The sequence below is a fragment of the Temnothorax nylanderi genome, unplaced genomic scaffold (assembly GCF_030848795.1).
Source record: "Temnothorax nylanderi isolate EJ_2023f unplaced genomic scaffold, tnyl_v1.0 TNYL_tig0225_pilon, whole genome shotgun sequence".
In the NCBI taxonomy this organism is placed as follows: domain Eukaryota; kingdom Metazoa; phylum Arthropoda; class Insecta; order Hymenoptera; family Formicidae; genus Temnothorax; species Temnothorax nylanderi.
In genome coordinates, this window is record NW_027249287.1 from 45,245 (window position 1) to 61,959 (window position 16,715).

The 16,715-nt window shown below is 42.3% G+C and overlaps 1 protein-coding gene across 2 annotated transcripts in view; it reads left to right on the top strand.

Moving 5' to 3' along the window:
* Hth (Meis homeobox homothorax) overlaps positions 1-16,715 on the top strand; it is a 55,364-nt gene that overhangs the window by 14,537 nt on the left and 24,112 nt on the right. For both annotated transcript variants that reach the window (XM_071717759.1, XM_071717760.1), the window contains 2 exons: positions 5,484-5,625; positions 13,964-14,014. In XM_071717759.1, coding sequence (XP_071573860.1) covers positions 5,484-5,625; positions 13,964-14,014 — 193 coding nt within the window. The remainder of the gene's footprint in view (positions 1-5,483; positions 5,626-13,963; positions 14,015-16,715) is intronic.

The window sequence follows — 16,715 nt, forward strand, 5'->3', positions numbered from 1 at the left end:
TTACTCGTTTTAAATAATTTCCAATACAAAATTTGAATCTTGAAATATATCTTTCTTTTTTTATTTGGATGAATTCCGGGAATATCTGTGACCTCACACTATGCTACGTTTGTTTTTTCTCACTGTGCTAAAAAAACCTCGGATGTTAAGAATACTCGCGTCTATACGGATTAATCCTGATTTATACAATACGCTTTTGGTGAGGTCGGATTGAGTCGTTTGCTTGCAGAATCCGTAGCCATTTTTGTCCCATGTTTCATCCGAGTCGATTAATTCGTCTATTAAAGCCGCGTGTGGGACTTTCCACGTGCGAGGAGATTGATGCTGCTCATGCTCGAATGTAATGAGGCGCGGCAAAAAGAGAAAAAGTCAGGGACATATTAATGCATTTTATTGCATAGGATGAATTTTTAAAACAAGTTGCATAAATATAAATGTATATAGAGATGGATTTTACTGAGATCTTACTAATGTACACGTTGTAATAAAATAAAGTAATAAAAGATAAAGAAGTATTTTACAAATCTTTGGTGACACATATGTGTACAAATAAAACTTTTAATAATGTAATATATATTTTGCTGAATTTTCAGTAATGATAATAACATACTTGTTTTTCAATATTTTCTTAATTAAGGTATAGTACAGTATAGTAATAATATATTTAATAAGGTATGACGTCGTAAACGTTTAAAATAATGTGGAAAAAGAATCTTGTCCCTGATTATTTTTCCATCGTGACGTTGAGATTCTCCTCGTAAAGTTTTACGTAAGAACCGGATGTAACGTGAAGACGAAACTAACCGATCACTGGAATCTTGGCTTATGCAAGGGGTCGTTTACGGATTAGACGTCTCGCGAGTCTTACGCAAATCCGAGCGACAATTTATCGCCCGACAGACGGAGAAGTGCTATCGTTCAATTATCGATCGCTTAGTGAAATAATAAGAAACCCCATAGGTATCGTTTCTATGATTGGCGATTTAATTGATATACCTTTTCTTGGATTCCTCTGCGAAAAAATGTTATCTTTGTGCTATGATTCGCAAAAACAACACGTTTTTTTCATAGTTTTCTTAGATTGATTTATAAAGTGTAAAGGTTTTATAGAAGCTGTAACATCTTATGCTATTATTTATAACTCTGTATTTGAGAATAATATATCGTAAGCTGAAAGAATAGGGGATTTCAAAATGTTTATTAATTTTATCTATTGTAACTATTGTACATAAATTTTTTCACTTTTGACAGAAGATTTTACTGTAATAATTTAAGATTTTTGTGAAAATTGTTTTTCTTGCGCGAAGTAATTATCTGACATGGTCGATTGATATACGTAATTGCGTCCTATAATAAACAACGAGTCTAATTAACCATTAGCTAATTGAAGTGCTTTGTAAACGGTTGCATTTGTAAGTCACGGCAAATTTTAATAATTACATTATTTTTATCTTCGGTTCTTTCTTGGGCTTTGATCTTTCTTTCTCTCTCTCGACTTGATGTTTCCATGACTCGCGTTTTATATTCGATTATTATGCGCATCGGTATTGCGATCACGATCTTCTCGCATTTGCGACGAAATCGAAAGACATTCTCAAAATTACTACGCCGCCAACAAAATTAAGCCATGCGCGTGAAAACGTGTCGCTGGTCGTTTAGCAAATCGTAAACCGCGGTATACGGCGTGAAATTGACGATGCTCGTGCGCAATAATAAGAGTCGGTAGAAAGAGAGCGCGGGGGAGGCGTAGGGAAAGAGAAAAAGAGAGAGACAGCCGAGGGGAGGGAGGGAGGGCAGGGGAAGGGAAAAGAGGGAAGAGGCGACGATTTGAGGGGCGGAAACCGCAAAACCGCAAACAACCCCCATACTGCGTACAACGGCCCAATCATATCATTACCTTTTGCGGTCCCGTCATCATTCTGACACCTCGTTTCTGGCCGTCGTTTGTCATCGACGTTGCACTTTGTTGTCGCGACGCGCGCGACCGCGTTTTCAAGAAACGCGCACTTAAAGTACCGCCGGGCGTTCAATCGCGGGGCCCGCAACGCGCGGCTCGGTGGTTTTCCTGGGCCGCGCGTAAAAAGGAGAGAAACTGTGGCATCCGATTGGCTCCGCGAGGCCTGAGAAAACGCCGAGCGAGATTGTTGAGATCGCCGAGAATCGCGAATCTTATTCTCGTGAGGCTCGACTCTGCCAAAAAAGAAAGAATGATCACTTTGTTCCGTGCGATTTTTTAAACGTTTCCTAATCCACACGAAAACGATCTCACGAATCGCGTTAGCCATCTTCGGATCTCATTAGAAGCGTAAAAAGGGAGACGGAGGAGCTTTCAATACCGCTGGGAGCGCGCGAAAAATCTAAATTAACAATTACCGCGCGACGTTGCGTTAAAATCGATTATCCGGTGGTGGACGGTCCGTGGTGCCGGGGGATAGGAGTCCGAGGAGGAGCCGCGGCAAGTAGAGGCGATAGAGATATGGACAAGGAGAAAGCGGGGAAAAAAACGACTACATATAGGTAAGACCACACTGTGGTGGTGGTGGCGGGCGAAAGGGGTAAAGTCGACGGGGGCTTTTTTTTCCGCCTGGTCGGGTACCTTGGCTCTGGTCCGTTCATTGTGGTGGTTCGGTTCGGTCAGGTTGGCGCGCACAGGAGAGTACGTTGCTCGCGGCGGCCACGTCAATTTGTCGAAATTCGTTCCGAATCGTTTTATGTCCGCCACGCCGCGAGACGCGACCCGCTACCATGCGCACACAACGCCTCCACTTTGGCGGCTACCACGTTCGCGCCGCTCCTTCTCTCTCTCTCTCTTTTTCTCTCCGTCTCGAACCTCTTGAGGGGCCGAGACCCCTCTAAGGTTTCATCGCCGTCTTTGAAATTGTATAACCCCCACGGGACGGGACGAGCCGCGAGCTAAAAATCCGTGTCAATGGTCACTTTTAACCGACGTCCGTCATACATCCAGTATGTATAGCCTATTTATTATATATAGACGTTTAATGATTTATTTATTTGCAAAACTTCTTTACCGTAAAGATTTTATATCTCGGAATTTTTTACATTTATTATTAATTATTGTTTGAGACTGAGTGCTTTAAAAGGGATAAAGAAAATTAACGTGTACGAGGGATTTTCTATTAGTTGCCGTGATATTTTAATTCTGTGTAATTTGTTGAATAGCACTGTCAGTTCCCAGTCTTCCTGCATTCGCTAACATTCGTCTCAAATGAACGTGCATACAAATTAAATGCACTGTTTTGTGGAAATTTACTTTGCGTATTTAAGCTGCGTATGTACACTCTTATCATCTCTTGTCCACCTGTGTCTCTAATTTACATACGACTTGATCGTTTGACAAATTCTAAAGTAAAATGTTAACGATACGAACGCAAATTAGAAGTCGATGTGAGCTTCGTTTAACTTCAAAATGACGTCAACTGCATTTGCATACCCGGCAATGGTAAATATGTCCTTCTTTTGTACATCGCTCTAAAGTTAAATTTCATATAAGCGACTCAATGTAGACGTTAAGTAGAAAAATTTCTCTGTGAACGTCATGCGTTACATCAACAAATAAATAATTCCACGTCACAGAATTGTGTCAGCTTTAAACCTCGATGTTAAGCCCCTGTTTGCAACAATGTTGCACAGGCACCGACCTAATCTTATCTCATCCTCCTAATGTCGCATTGGTAAGCGTATTTTACGTGTAACACGCGCTTATACGCACAAAGGAATATTACGCCGTATCGAGCGGTACGACAACCTCTTCCATTTTTTCTCCCTCCTCTCTTCTCCTTACTCTCTTTTTCTCTGTCTCTCTCTCTCTCTCTCTCTCTCTCTCTCTCTCTCTCTCTCTCTCTCTCTCTCTCTCTCTCGCTTGCTCGTTCTCGCTCTCTCCCTCATCGAATCATTTTAAGGATTTTCCATATAGGCTTTTTTGCATCTTGCATTTTTTAATTAGATCCTAATTATTAATGCAGTTATTTATCAACGCAGCCATTTTATGCTGATTAGCTTTCCTCGTTTAAAAAATAACGAATTAAGTCAATTTTATTTACATAACTTGTATCGTTTTATATTAGTAGCTAAACTCTGACTAGTGTTTTTAGACGCGGGTCTGGATCTATCGCGATCGATATAAACGTAAGTCGAGACTAACTTAACGAAAAAAACGATTCGCGACTGTGTTCATTATTTAGCACGCTCTATCCATTGAATTTGCAGTTTTCCACGAACACACGTGTTATTTCGCTCTGATTGTTATTGGCAAAGAAGATCCATTCGTTATTATCGACCATTTTTCAATTTGTCCGTGGATATACAGCCCATGCGTGTTCACGGATTATGAATAAATTATGAATTGAGCTAAGGAAAAGACGGTAGAAGTTGAACAATTTTTATTTGCTGATAGTGTCTCACAGAAAGATAGGGTATAAATTTATTACACATAAAATGGGCGCTCGGGTGCGCGTTCGCAGAGATAATGATCGATATGACAGGAAATCGTATTACTGAAAAGTACAACTACAATAATAATAAATATGCATAAGAATTTGCAACTATAGAATAAGAATAGAACATCTAGAACTGCGGTAGTTAGCCAGTGTTCTAGGTCTTCGCGCGTAACATTGTTTTTCCGCGTAAGAAAATGCAGGGAGCGAAATCTAATGGTCGTACGAAGGCGGTCGGAATCATTTTTTTCCACGCGGACGGCAGTGAAGCAATCCCCTGCTTTTCGGTTAAGCGCTTCACGCCGGATTTCGCTTCTTCTGCCACCACGGTTGTCCGAGTTAATTGCGTCCTCGTAGCGCTAACAGGCGGCCCACCCTGTCGGTCACGCGCGGATAAGAGAAAAACGCTACGCGGATAAAAGAAAAACGTGCGGCCGGGTCTACCGCCGCGCGCGGACGAGACTTTGTGTCGATTCAGATCGGCTTTTTCGCACGGGCCACGCCTCGGCGATTCGAGAAACGCTATTTACGGACATCCGCGGCACACGGAACATTCAGAACACTCGCGGAGGAGGAGAAGACACTCTTCGGGCGCAGGACTGTTGTCGTCACGACGAGGAATATTATTATTGCCGCGTATTTCTTTACGATACGTATGCGAGATCTGCTAATTACATCGATCTCGAGTAATTAATTACATTCCTGAACGCCAAGTTTGTTTCGCGTTCGAGATTTTCGCGCCTCCTTTCGCAAGCGCCGACGCACTCGTTATGTAATATCGCGGGCATCGGATAATAATTTATCGCCTCTTCGCAGAAATGAATCGGGCCAGAAGCCGTCGGCCAGAAGCTCGAAAGATTGCGGTGTTAATTAGCATGCCTACCGAGATCGGCGCTGCTTTGCGAAACGGGCGATGCGGTACGCTCCGTTAGCATAATGCGTATCTGCTGCCGTTCGCGCGCTCAGGCGCTCACCCGTCTTGCGTTATTCCCGTTATCTTCAAGCGCACTCTCTCGCTTCTTCTTTCAGACACCCCCTGTTCCCGCTCCTCGCACTCATATTCGAAAAGTGCGAGTTGGCAACGTGTACGCCGCGCGACCCCGGTGTAGCTGGTGGTGATGTCTGTTCGTCAGAAAGCTTCAACGAGGATATCGCCGTTTTCTCAAAACAAGTAAGTTTACAGAATATTAAATGTGTAGAGAAAAAAATATACATGTATATATGTATAGAGATGCGATGCATGTTGCATCGCGAGCCTTATTCGACGTATACCTGTTCTATTTATTAATTTATAGAACAGCTTATCTCGATAATCAAATTTATATCTGCCAATTAATAAATGATCGGGATATTTTTTAAATGCAGACGGACTTGCTTGAGTGGCTCAAAAATAAAGGGATTTTCTAAACAGTTTTACAATAGGACAGTTACGAGTCGCTTTCAGTGTTTTTTCGGTATGTTTTAAAAGGTCGAGATCCTTGGACGAAATCCTCACGAAAATTTTACGATTTTGTTCGGCGAACTGTCGCACGATTCTTCCGTGAGAGAATGTCCCAGAGGGATTTTCGAGCCTTCACATGAGTCACGAGGAGAGACGCGCGTTTCGTCTCCGTCCCGAAACTGTAGATCCACGCACGAGACTCTCACTAGCGTGTCTCAAGCCTCGAAGAAGAAGAAGAACCCTGCCTATCGTGGGACTTATTTTTAGGATTACCGTTGAGAGACCCGAGGCCCGGGTATATACGGGCCCCGTTCTCTAGCTACGAGGCAGAAGATTCGCTCGCTCGCGCGCGCGTGAGCGCGTTTTTTCTCTTCCCTTGCTTCCTATTTTTTTCTTTCCCTCTAGCGGCTCACCTGAGGCTGGTCCCCCCAAGGACACGCGTAGGTAACTCGAGAGCCTATGGGGCCGCATGCCGTGAAACGATTTGGACCTTTTAAAACATACCATTTCGCTGTCTGCGTGCCGGATCGCGCACGTAGGTCTGCTCTCGAAGGTCTACTCGGAAAGTGTACCGGTCGAGCGCGCGTTTCCGCATGTTTTTTCTACAGATACAATAAATTGCTCGCCACAGACATTTGCATCGATAACATTATGGAACGTGATATACCATAGCTATAACGGCAAATGTCATTCGGTTAGTAGAGGAAAGTAGAAGAATATATACGATAATTCTATATCTGAAGGTGTCACCTTTGCTTTCTACTGTTGGTCTACTTCGAAGTGTTCTACTTCAAAAGTATTGAATTAATAATCAATAATTTATGTAACTAAGCGTTGATATATTGAATTATGTAGCGTGGACACATATATATATATAATATCTCGGTTTATTCTGTGAATAATAAATTTTCTTGATACGAGAAACGCGATTAGTCAGAAATCGGTCGAAAATGATATTTCATCGGATGAAGCCTAATGAAAAAAATTCATTCACTTCTGCCCGTCTTTTTTACGTAATTTTCTAGAAATGTAGCATTCACGACAACATATTAAGCCGGGGCGACAGAACGGGCAATAAAAATGTTATCGTGCTCGTTTGCTTATGGTGAAGCGATGCAAACGAATTCAGCACATTTAGATTGAAGGGTATCGGACCCATTGCGCCTTGCGTCGTTAGATAGCTGTAACCTCCAGTTATTTTCACGTAGCCGTTATGCGACCGATGTAATATAGGGTTTAGTATCGTGCATCATGTATCATTAATTAAATTCTTAACCGAGATAATAGATAATACGTAATACGTGTCATTGCACAATAGATATGCGATCGCAAGAATTTTCGCGAATAACTTACACTCACGCGATCGCGCTCGCGCGGCGTCATTATCGCGCTGAAAGAAAAAGAAATTCGTCGAGACTTACATCTAAATATAGGGTGTCGGTAATACGGTAGCAGTGGCTTTGAGCAACGCTATGCCGAGATAACGATAAGAATTAAGCCTCGGTGCGAGGTAGGATAAGGTGGCGACCCGTGTGTATACATTATTTTGTCTCGTTGATGCCGAAAAGCACACCAGACGATAAGAACACTCCAAATTTCCGGCGTATCAAGATTTTCGAGATAATTAAATGCAAATTGTTTTTTTTCTCCAGCATTTTTTTCCGCCGATAGAGAAAGTGGAGCGTAATGAAATTCGCGAAAATCGCGAATCTCTGTGTTATTTATCTACGAGCCAGCGTCGACGTTATTACGTCGGTGTGTACGGCGTCGAATGTACCCCGGTGGCGTTGCGAAACTGACATGATATTTGCATCTTAATAAGGCGCACCATAAGGTGCATTTCAAAACGTGCGCCAACGGAAAATAAAGCTTATGACTATACGGAACGTTTATTCCGCGATGGTGCCGCGCGCGTGTATTGCCTTAATATGATGCCGCTTCTTACTCTAATATTTTCCTCTTTCTCCCTTGGCGTCGAAGTTAACGTTCCGTGATTAAATCCGTAGAATATCCGAGATAGATAGAAATTGACAGTCATGTAGTCCTTTCCTCCATATTTGGCTCTTTAATAACGATAAATTAATAATAACATAATCGGTGGCCAAGGAAATGGATAACGAAGTGAGCTTAGAGAGAAAAATTGCTGCATTTTATTGTACTTGTGTTTAGAGTGTATATGATATCACGTCAAGTAGAACATGTGTTTGAGATGGTTAATTAATTTATATTGATTAGGGATGCTCAACTGATACACTCGATTATTATCTCAATCAGATATTCTTACATTCTTTTAATGTGAGTAATACATTAATTTTTGGCACTTATCGACGTTTGAAAATTCGAAGACTGTCTTCAATTTATCAGTTTACTAAATTTTATCGACAATCTTTTTGACAACTTAAAATTCGCTTTGCGTTAATTTGAAACTATCTAACTGTCGTTGAAACCAACGTATTCCATTCCTCTTTCTTGCGCGTTCTAATCTTCTCTAAGAATATTCCTAGGATACCTGTAGCTGTTTTTACGCGAGAACGCGTCTCGGATGTATCGTAGGTACATCTCGGCAAACATCAACACTTCGCAAAGCATCGATATTCAGGCGAGCGTTGCCTTTGAAGGCCGTCACTAGGCGCGTAGGTCTCTCACGCACACGCGACGATGCACGTTGGCAGATAAGCAGGTGACAATCCTCTTGCGGCGGTTTCCGAGGCGTGCCCTGTGAGCCGTGCCCTCGTACCCCTCGATGTCCCCTCGCGCTCCGTATATCGGTACCGCCGCGGCGATAGGGCCATACGACAAAAGGGCCGCATGCTGCGCGCGGGATTATTTCGCGTTTCGTTGCGTGCGTATCGTGCGTGCGTGCGTACCATGCGTGCGTGCGTACCATGCGTGCGTGCGTGCACGCATGCGTCATGGCTGCCGCGGGGCACGGCGCATGCGCGATCTTCAGTTGGGGCCCGACCACGGCGGTCGTCGAGTCGTGAGAAGCACCGAAGCGTGGAGAGTCGAGCCGGGGCGATGGCAGTAGGGGGGCCGGAGAGGCGTCGAGAGGGGCATGCGATGCAAGATGGGAGTGGGGAACTGCTCATTTTCTGCCATTGTAAATTGATCTATTCAATGGGTCCACTATTATCCCCCCCTGCGGTCCACGCATCGTGTGCCCTATGGGGCCGCGATGTTCCAAGTCTTCCGTGCCCCCTTCTGCCCTTCTACGTCGCTCTCTCTCCTCTCTCTCTCTCTTTCTCTCTCTGACCTCGCCAGGGACTTTTCGATCCTCTTTCTCTATCCTATCTCGGTTCACGCGCGCACTCGTTGCCTTCGGAACATCGTTGCCTGGCTGCAACGTGCCATCGGTTGTACCCCCGCTGTGCTACGTTACGCTGTGCCTTTGTTGCGCCTTTTTTCACCCACCAAAAGAGGCATCTCGCTCTTTTTTTTTTCGCGATCATCGCCGGCGACCACGTCGACAAAAAAAATTTACTTGCGCTTCGTCGCCTCGTGGCTGTGCACCACCTTTAACGTGAATCTGGCCGGTCAAATGAGCGTCGCCGATGTTCGCTCGACTGAATAAAAGCTCTTAATCCGTACTTATCTACTTACGAAGACTCGACTTTAAAGGAATTTTGTTGTAACAGGAAATTAGTGATTAATCGCGTTAGAGATCTATTATTTTGCTACTGTTTAACTGAAATTTTACGAGAGACAATTAGGCATATGTATCTATACAAGCTTAAGGAAGTTATTTATTCATATTTAAAATAATTTTTCGATTATTTTTTAACATATATGCTCACCACTAGGTACAGGTACGATATGTTGCTATTATTAGTCGTAAGCGAGATATTCTCCCTTTGTATAATTGCGTTTTGAACAATGAGTCGAAACTGCCGAAGCACTGAATACAGAGACGTGGGCGTCCGTACACTCATCACGATATCTCGATTCCGTGTCGTGCTCACAAACACACGGAAAGAAAGAGGCGAGCGAGAGAACCGAGAAGAAAGATTCTGTAGCGATTTATTGGTACAATTAGGATGCACCTTTCTCTGGCAGCATTAAGCCCTCATAAAATGCCATCTCCCCCCTCCCACTGATGATTGCTAGATGAATGCATTTTATTCAAAGCTGTCAGTTCTTTTCTCTTTCGGCATTTATTGACTTTCTTCTGTTTGATTACATGACTTTAAGACCTTATGGTACAAGAATGTTGTAAACACTATATTTATAAAATTGTTTTTACGTTGAAAAATGTTTATATGAAATCATTGATAATATGATATAATATGGTCTAAGAAGTCAACGAGAAATCCTGTGCCATCGAGATGCTGCGGTTTTAAAAGATTCGAGGTCAATTAACTAAACGAAACTCACGTGAAGCTTGGATAGGTATTTGAACCGGTTTTCCATTACCTGAGAGAGACGTTATCGCAATGTCATCGGCGAATTAGACTATATTTATAATGATCATTAAATTTTAATTGAAAATTTAATTGAATGTTAAAATAGAATAAAAACGGTATGTTTAATGGTATGAAATTTAAAACTTAAAATTAGATATAATATTTTATTAAGAAATTTGTAACCAAGAAAAATTACTTGAGATTAATGTCATGATGAAGTAAAACCTTTGGCGTTGATGCAAATATTTTTGAAGCAATAAACAAAGCGCCAGGACTTCAATCCACTGTAAATTTAGCTTTCTGGAACTATTTCGAACTGCATTTCCAACACGTTACAGATTTCCCCGTTTTAATTGTTTCAACACCAGGCGTGTATACACGTTTAATTCTGTTGTTACGAGCCGCACGACTATCGCCGGCGGTCTTGCCGTGTTACAATTTCGCAATTATCGCATTCTAGCGTAAATATCTCCCCGTTTTGACGTGTGCTACTACGCGATAGCGATCACGCGATATCACGCGCTCTGCCGGTTCTCCTCGCGACTCGGCGCGGCGGCCGCTCGTGTCATATATTCGTTTGCAAAAAACACGTGCCGTGTACTCATTCGTATCACATAGGGTCTTGACTCTGTACAAAAATTACTTTAAATAACCGAGAGAAATCACAACTTTGTGACATGAAAGACATCAATCACTCTATTTAGGAAAGTCAAATGTCTATGGTTCCGGAAGAAATTTTGTTCTTTTGTTTTATCCTTTTGTTAGACTATTAGGCTGTTAAAGGGTCCATGTCGAATTCCAATTTGAGAGTCAGAGAAAGTTATTACTGGCTCTCACTAATTTAAATTATTGAATTGTATCAGTGCTTTGTGTAGCTTACAATTACATTAGTTGACTATATCGGAAGTAGAAAAGTCGGAAACGATATAGTCCCAAATTTAGTCAATAGTCTGTCACGTGTATTTCTACTTTTAAAGAAAATATTCGTTGCGTGAGTAGGTTTATAGAGTGAGTAAACGAAAATTTCTATCTGCAAACCTTGAAGAACAATTGTTATATAGTCTTTTCACTCGTGCATTGTTTTTTGCGAACGCCTAAAAGTCCTAGGATCGTGGACCATTTGTGCCATTGTTCAAAACATCCTTTCTCTCTCTGAATAGGATTACCGTCATATCGGCGTATACAACAAAAAACCATTATATTTGTCATAACGTACATATAGAGAACTTTTGGAGATACTTTTACTCGACTCTGTGCAAAAATTACTTTGTAACCGAGAGAAATCAACCTTGTAACATAAAAGACATCAATCACTCTATTTAGGAAAGTCAATTTATGGTACCGGAAGAAATTTTGTTCTTTAGTTTTATCCTTTTGTTAGAGGGCCCATAAATCTTAATTTGTGAGTTAGAGAAAGTTGAAGTCCTTTTTTATTTTGACCTTAAGAAACTCGTGCACATAATATTTGGCAGTAAGTTGCTATTTTTGTAATTACTATAAATTATAATGTTGTCGCAGATATACAAGAGAAAATTGAAACAATAAGAATTGCTGAAGAGAACACTGAAATTAATTGTTTTTTTATTGTTTCTATTTATTTTGATTTGCACAAAACGTATTCGCAACTGTAAACATTAAATGAAAAGACATTCTTTGAGGCTTATTAGTGTTGCACAACATCATCTAGCTAGAGTATTAAATATGTTGAGAAATAAATGGAAAGGAATTAGAAAATTTTTCGCCCATGTCACGTATTCCAGTCTGCTTAGAATTCTCCAACTGCTCAGAAGGGAAGGGTTTTACGAAGGGTTCGAGGGGGCGGCAGCAATAGCGGAGGCAAGAGAGCAGCAGCAACAGCAGCAGCCTCCAAAGCAGCTGCTTCGTATATCTCTCGGCAGGATCGGCGCACACCACGTACGCAATACGCGTGCGTATATGTATTTTCCTCCATGTGGTATTCGTACGTGCACACGAGGTCGCCCCGAACAGACACCCCGCGTGCCGGAACGAGAGCATTCTCTAAATATTATCGCACAATATTTTTACCGCCTCCGCGCCGTGCGCGCTGAGTTATGCGCCTGACAGCCAAGCGAATGCTGACGTTTCTATACGCATCTATCGATGTTTGTTTTCTCATCGAACATCCTCGCCGCGAACGGTCGATTTTCTCCGCCATCATCATGCGATGATACCGCACTTTTCCCTTCTACAGGAGCATACATTGCGTTATCACTGTTTCAATATCGTAATGAGTTATTTCTTATATCGTTATACAAACCAATTTCTTCGTAAATTACATGGAATATATTGTGCGACCCTCGTAGAATTAAACGCTGACTAATTGATCTTCTCGAATTCCATTTACTTTCTTTCAGACATTGTGAATCTTTTTGTTTCACGAACTGTTGCCAATTTTTTTTATGGATGCGTCCAGTCCCACGTATCGGCATATGAGCGACTACGTCGTTTCAGGAAAAACTATGTGCAAAGAATTAAAAGCAGGGGGAAGGGCCACGCCGAAAACAGAATGGACTGTTTACAATTTGTAATCTTGCCTACCTGGCATGGCGCTATCCCGCCGCTCGAGCAGACCGTCGAAAAAGCGCGATGACAGGACCGCGTAAGAACTCTAGCCCTCCTTCTTACCTCCCCTACGAACAGTTGACAGTATTTTTGTCGCATGAGACGCCTTCATTATCTATACACCGGAGCGGGAGAGCTCCGAGGACTTCCATTCAGAATTCCAGGCTCATGAATACGCGGGCTCTTGCCTGGGAATTCGTGCGTGCGGACAATATTTCATTATCCGATCTTTTTCTCTCATAGAGGAGCGACGTTCCTGACTAAATCTCACATTTCTCGACTCTTTGGATACTTTCGACGCTGTAAGAGAGAAGTCATTCAATCTGTCTGAAGAGTCTCATCCTGTCTCTTCGGGACTGTTAACGTATTCACCCGCATGTAACAAATAATGATGTTATAATAACTTCGAGAACCTCGCGCTAATCTTTCACAAAGTAAAAGTGGAACAAGTGGACGAAAAAAAAAGATAAAAAAATGTGTATTCTTTTTCTTATTAATTTATTTTGGCAATTTATTTACATACAGTTAGCGCTTCTTCCGCGACGAACGTAATTGGTTTCGTAAGATCCCGAAAGATCTAATCTGATCGTTCAATCTGAATCGCATCACGAGATTAGTCGTGCGATTCTTTCTGTCTTCTTTTCATCATGAAATCCGAACGCCAAACACGAAAGCGGTTTTGTTTCCATTCTGATCGGCTGCTCTTCACGCGGCGCCATGAAAACACCTGAGAATCTCACCGCTTCTGCTTCCTCTATCGTCCGTCTGCCTTCTCGATTTGCCGCCGGGATTCCATCGCGTTCCCCGACGCGTTTCCGTTTCTGTACGTACGAATTCAACAGTGGGGGTCCAATTAAGAGGAAGCACGCGAAGGAAATCGCTTAAAGAAAATAGGTGGGAAGATGAAGCGAGGGGAGCGAAGGGGCAGGTGTGGCGCGGGGGGTTTGGTTGTGCTCATGTGTGTGCATCTCTATACATATATGTATGTACACCGGTAGGTGATACGATCGTCCGTGTAGCTTTAATACCGCAATTACGGTGGATCCAATTATTAACGCTCTTACACGTGTGTCTGTGTGTTACAGATCAGACAAGAGAAGCCGTACTACATTGCAGATCCGGAGGTGGACTCGCTGGTGAGTGTTTCCTTATTTATTCGTCTGTATACGTGTAAGCGAGACGCCCCTGTTGCATCTCTCGGTATATCATTCATCTGCGGCATATAATGTCCGTCGCCCGGCGCGTCAGACGCATCTAATCTCATTTTCCCTTCCTTCGCAGAGATCGTTGTAAAATTCGTGCGAATTTAAACGCGAGAATCGCGAAACACGGCTCGTTCGTCTCGCTGAGACATCGACGATTAATTATTGGAGCAATTAAAGAAGAGGATGTTTCGAGAGAGCGAGCGGGCCGCAAGACCGTGCGTTATCCGATTTAGCGGCGTGTAAATAGCGAGAAATCTCGCTAGTCGCGTTTCGTCTTCCCTGACGACTCCGCCGCGGCGCACGTCTAATCGCTCAATTTCATCGAGCGATCGCCCATCGAGATACCCAAATACGGTCGGCCGACTTCAACGACGAAATAACGAGCCAGGAAGTAAGGTTACGACGCGCGAGTCACCGCCAGGGTTCCACACTTTTTTTTCTCTCTCTCCCAGCGAGTGGAATAATTAACGGAGCGCGTTATCGTTGCGCGCTTCCATTCGTAGTTATTCCGGTCGGAACACGGATTCGGAGTTTCACGAGGGCGGATACATTTATTATGTGATATCTGGACGATAAAACAGCGTGGCCCGGAACAAACCACATACTGCATTCTTCTGCTATTTCCTAAATGTAATTGAAACTATCTGCAATTACCCTAGATCTTTTCCTTCGTTAACAGATTGAATTAAAAAATAAATAAATCTACAGTTTCATTATTCGCTAAATAAATGGCTACATCGTGGCACAACGTGGCTCGGTCTGTATTGCTGTAGCAGAAGGTCGATGACGTTTATTTTTAGGCTCAATTCATGACGCGGTAATTAAAGATCGAATAAATAATATGCACGCAATGTTATATATACACTATTGTTTTTCTTGACGAGAAAGCGAGTGGCTATTTCGTTCGAAACTTCGGTGGGACGCGGAGGAAGAAATATTTTAGGCGACCCTTCATGATGACCCATCTCTGATCGAGATAACCGAGTGAAATGGGTTTTTTAAATAACTCCGAGTGTGTATTTTCTCGTCGGGCAGGAACGCGAACATGCGGCTTTGCGGCGATGGTTAGGGCGACTTAGGACCGATCCGCCATTACAAATTCCTTGAGAAGTCGTTGCCATCTCTCTTGTCCTCATTGTGTTCCGCAATATTTTTTCACGAAGAACGTGAAATCACTGAAAGGTGATCTCAATGAAATTTGCAGTCGTCATTTTTCCTGGAATCCATTCACGTGCGGGAGTTTTTAGATATTTTTTGGTGTTATTTTAAACAACAATTTTTTAAATATAATTAACATATATATATATATATTAAATAAAATTTCACGTATTTAAAATAAATTTAAAATATGACAGTTTAAACCATATTCAAAATTGAATTACAAAAAAGTTAACAAGAATTTGATGAGATATTTATTGGAAAATGTTACAGAATTCTACGAAGAGAAATGTTTAATGAATTGCAATTTCAATAACCTATATCTATCATTTATATTTAAATCAGTACGTGTCCAGAATTAAATTTTTCTCATGTCCCGTTTGTGTTTCACGATCAGTTTAACAAGAATATATTTAAAAAATATATTTTTATTGGGATTATGTGTGGAGATCGTATTTTTTATCGTCATTATTTTTGCGAAAATATATTCGGCTTTTTTCCTTCATAGACAGTTTTTATTTAAACATATATGAGCACTATATTTCTAAAAAATCAACATGTTGAGCTAATGCCAAATTGTTGTTGCGCTTGCTTTGATTTTTTTACACGGACGAAAGAAAGATAGAACGGTGACGAGAAATGCATTTCGTTGACCGTGTTCTCGCACTGTTGCCCACAATTTTTCGAAACGTCACGTCCGTTACCTGGCTTGTCACGACCATGTCGAGTCACAAATATTCGGGCCAGGCGGCACCTTGCGCCTGCGGCTGCCGTTGTCACAACTGTCGATTAACCTTATTTAAAAATATTAGCGTAGATGTAGGAATCTAGATAATGACAAAATTGTTTTGTTTGCTTATTTGCGACACTAATGCAAGGTGAGAAAAAAAATTAATAGTAATAAAATCTAACATACAAAACGGTTACGTCAAAATTACATTAATATAATTGTTATATCAGGGTTTTAAGGGTCTGAACTTTTTTTTAGATTTACTGCTATAGCTTTTGGTCTAAGTATAAATCACGTAAAAATAAGTCTCGTCGATGATTTATGTCTTGACTTTTGCGCCACGAGGTCGGAAGTGCCATCGGCGTTTGCGGTCGTTGTCTTTCGTGCCGATTGTGCGCGCACTGCTCTCGGCTATCCCCGGCATGCATTTGCAAAAAGCCGCCCGTGGCAGGTGTTACGGGTAGTAAATCGAGGGAGTTAAATGGGCTTGGCGGATAAAAATTTTCGAATCGTCTACCACTGTTGGCGCGGCCAACCTGTCGCGAAGGTAGCAGCGCTAGAGGAACGTCTCCTCGGGGCTGGTGCAACTCGCCGTTGCATTCGTCCGCGCGCCGCGCCGGTGCAGTCACCGAAGTTATTTACCAGTTGCCGTAGGAAGGCCGGCGGAAGGTGGCGTGGCTTCATTACGTCCGTGGCAAATCGCAATCTACGAGCAATGAGCCTCTATCGTAAAGAAGAGGCACG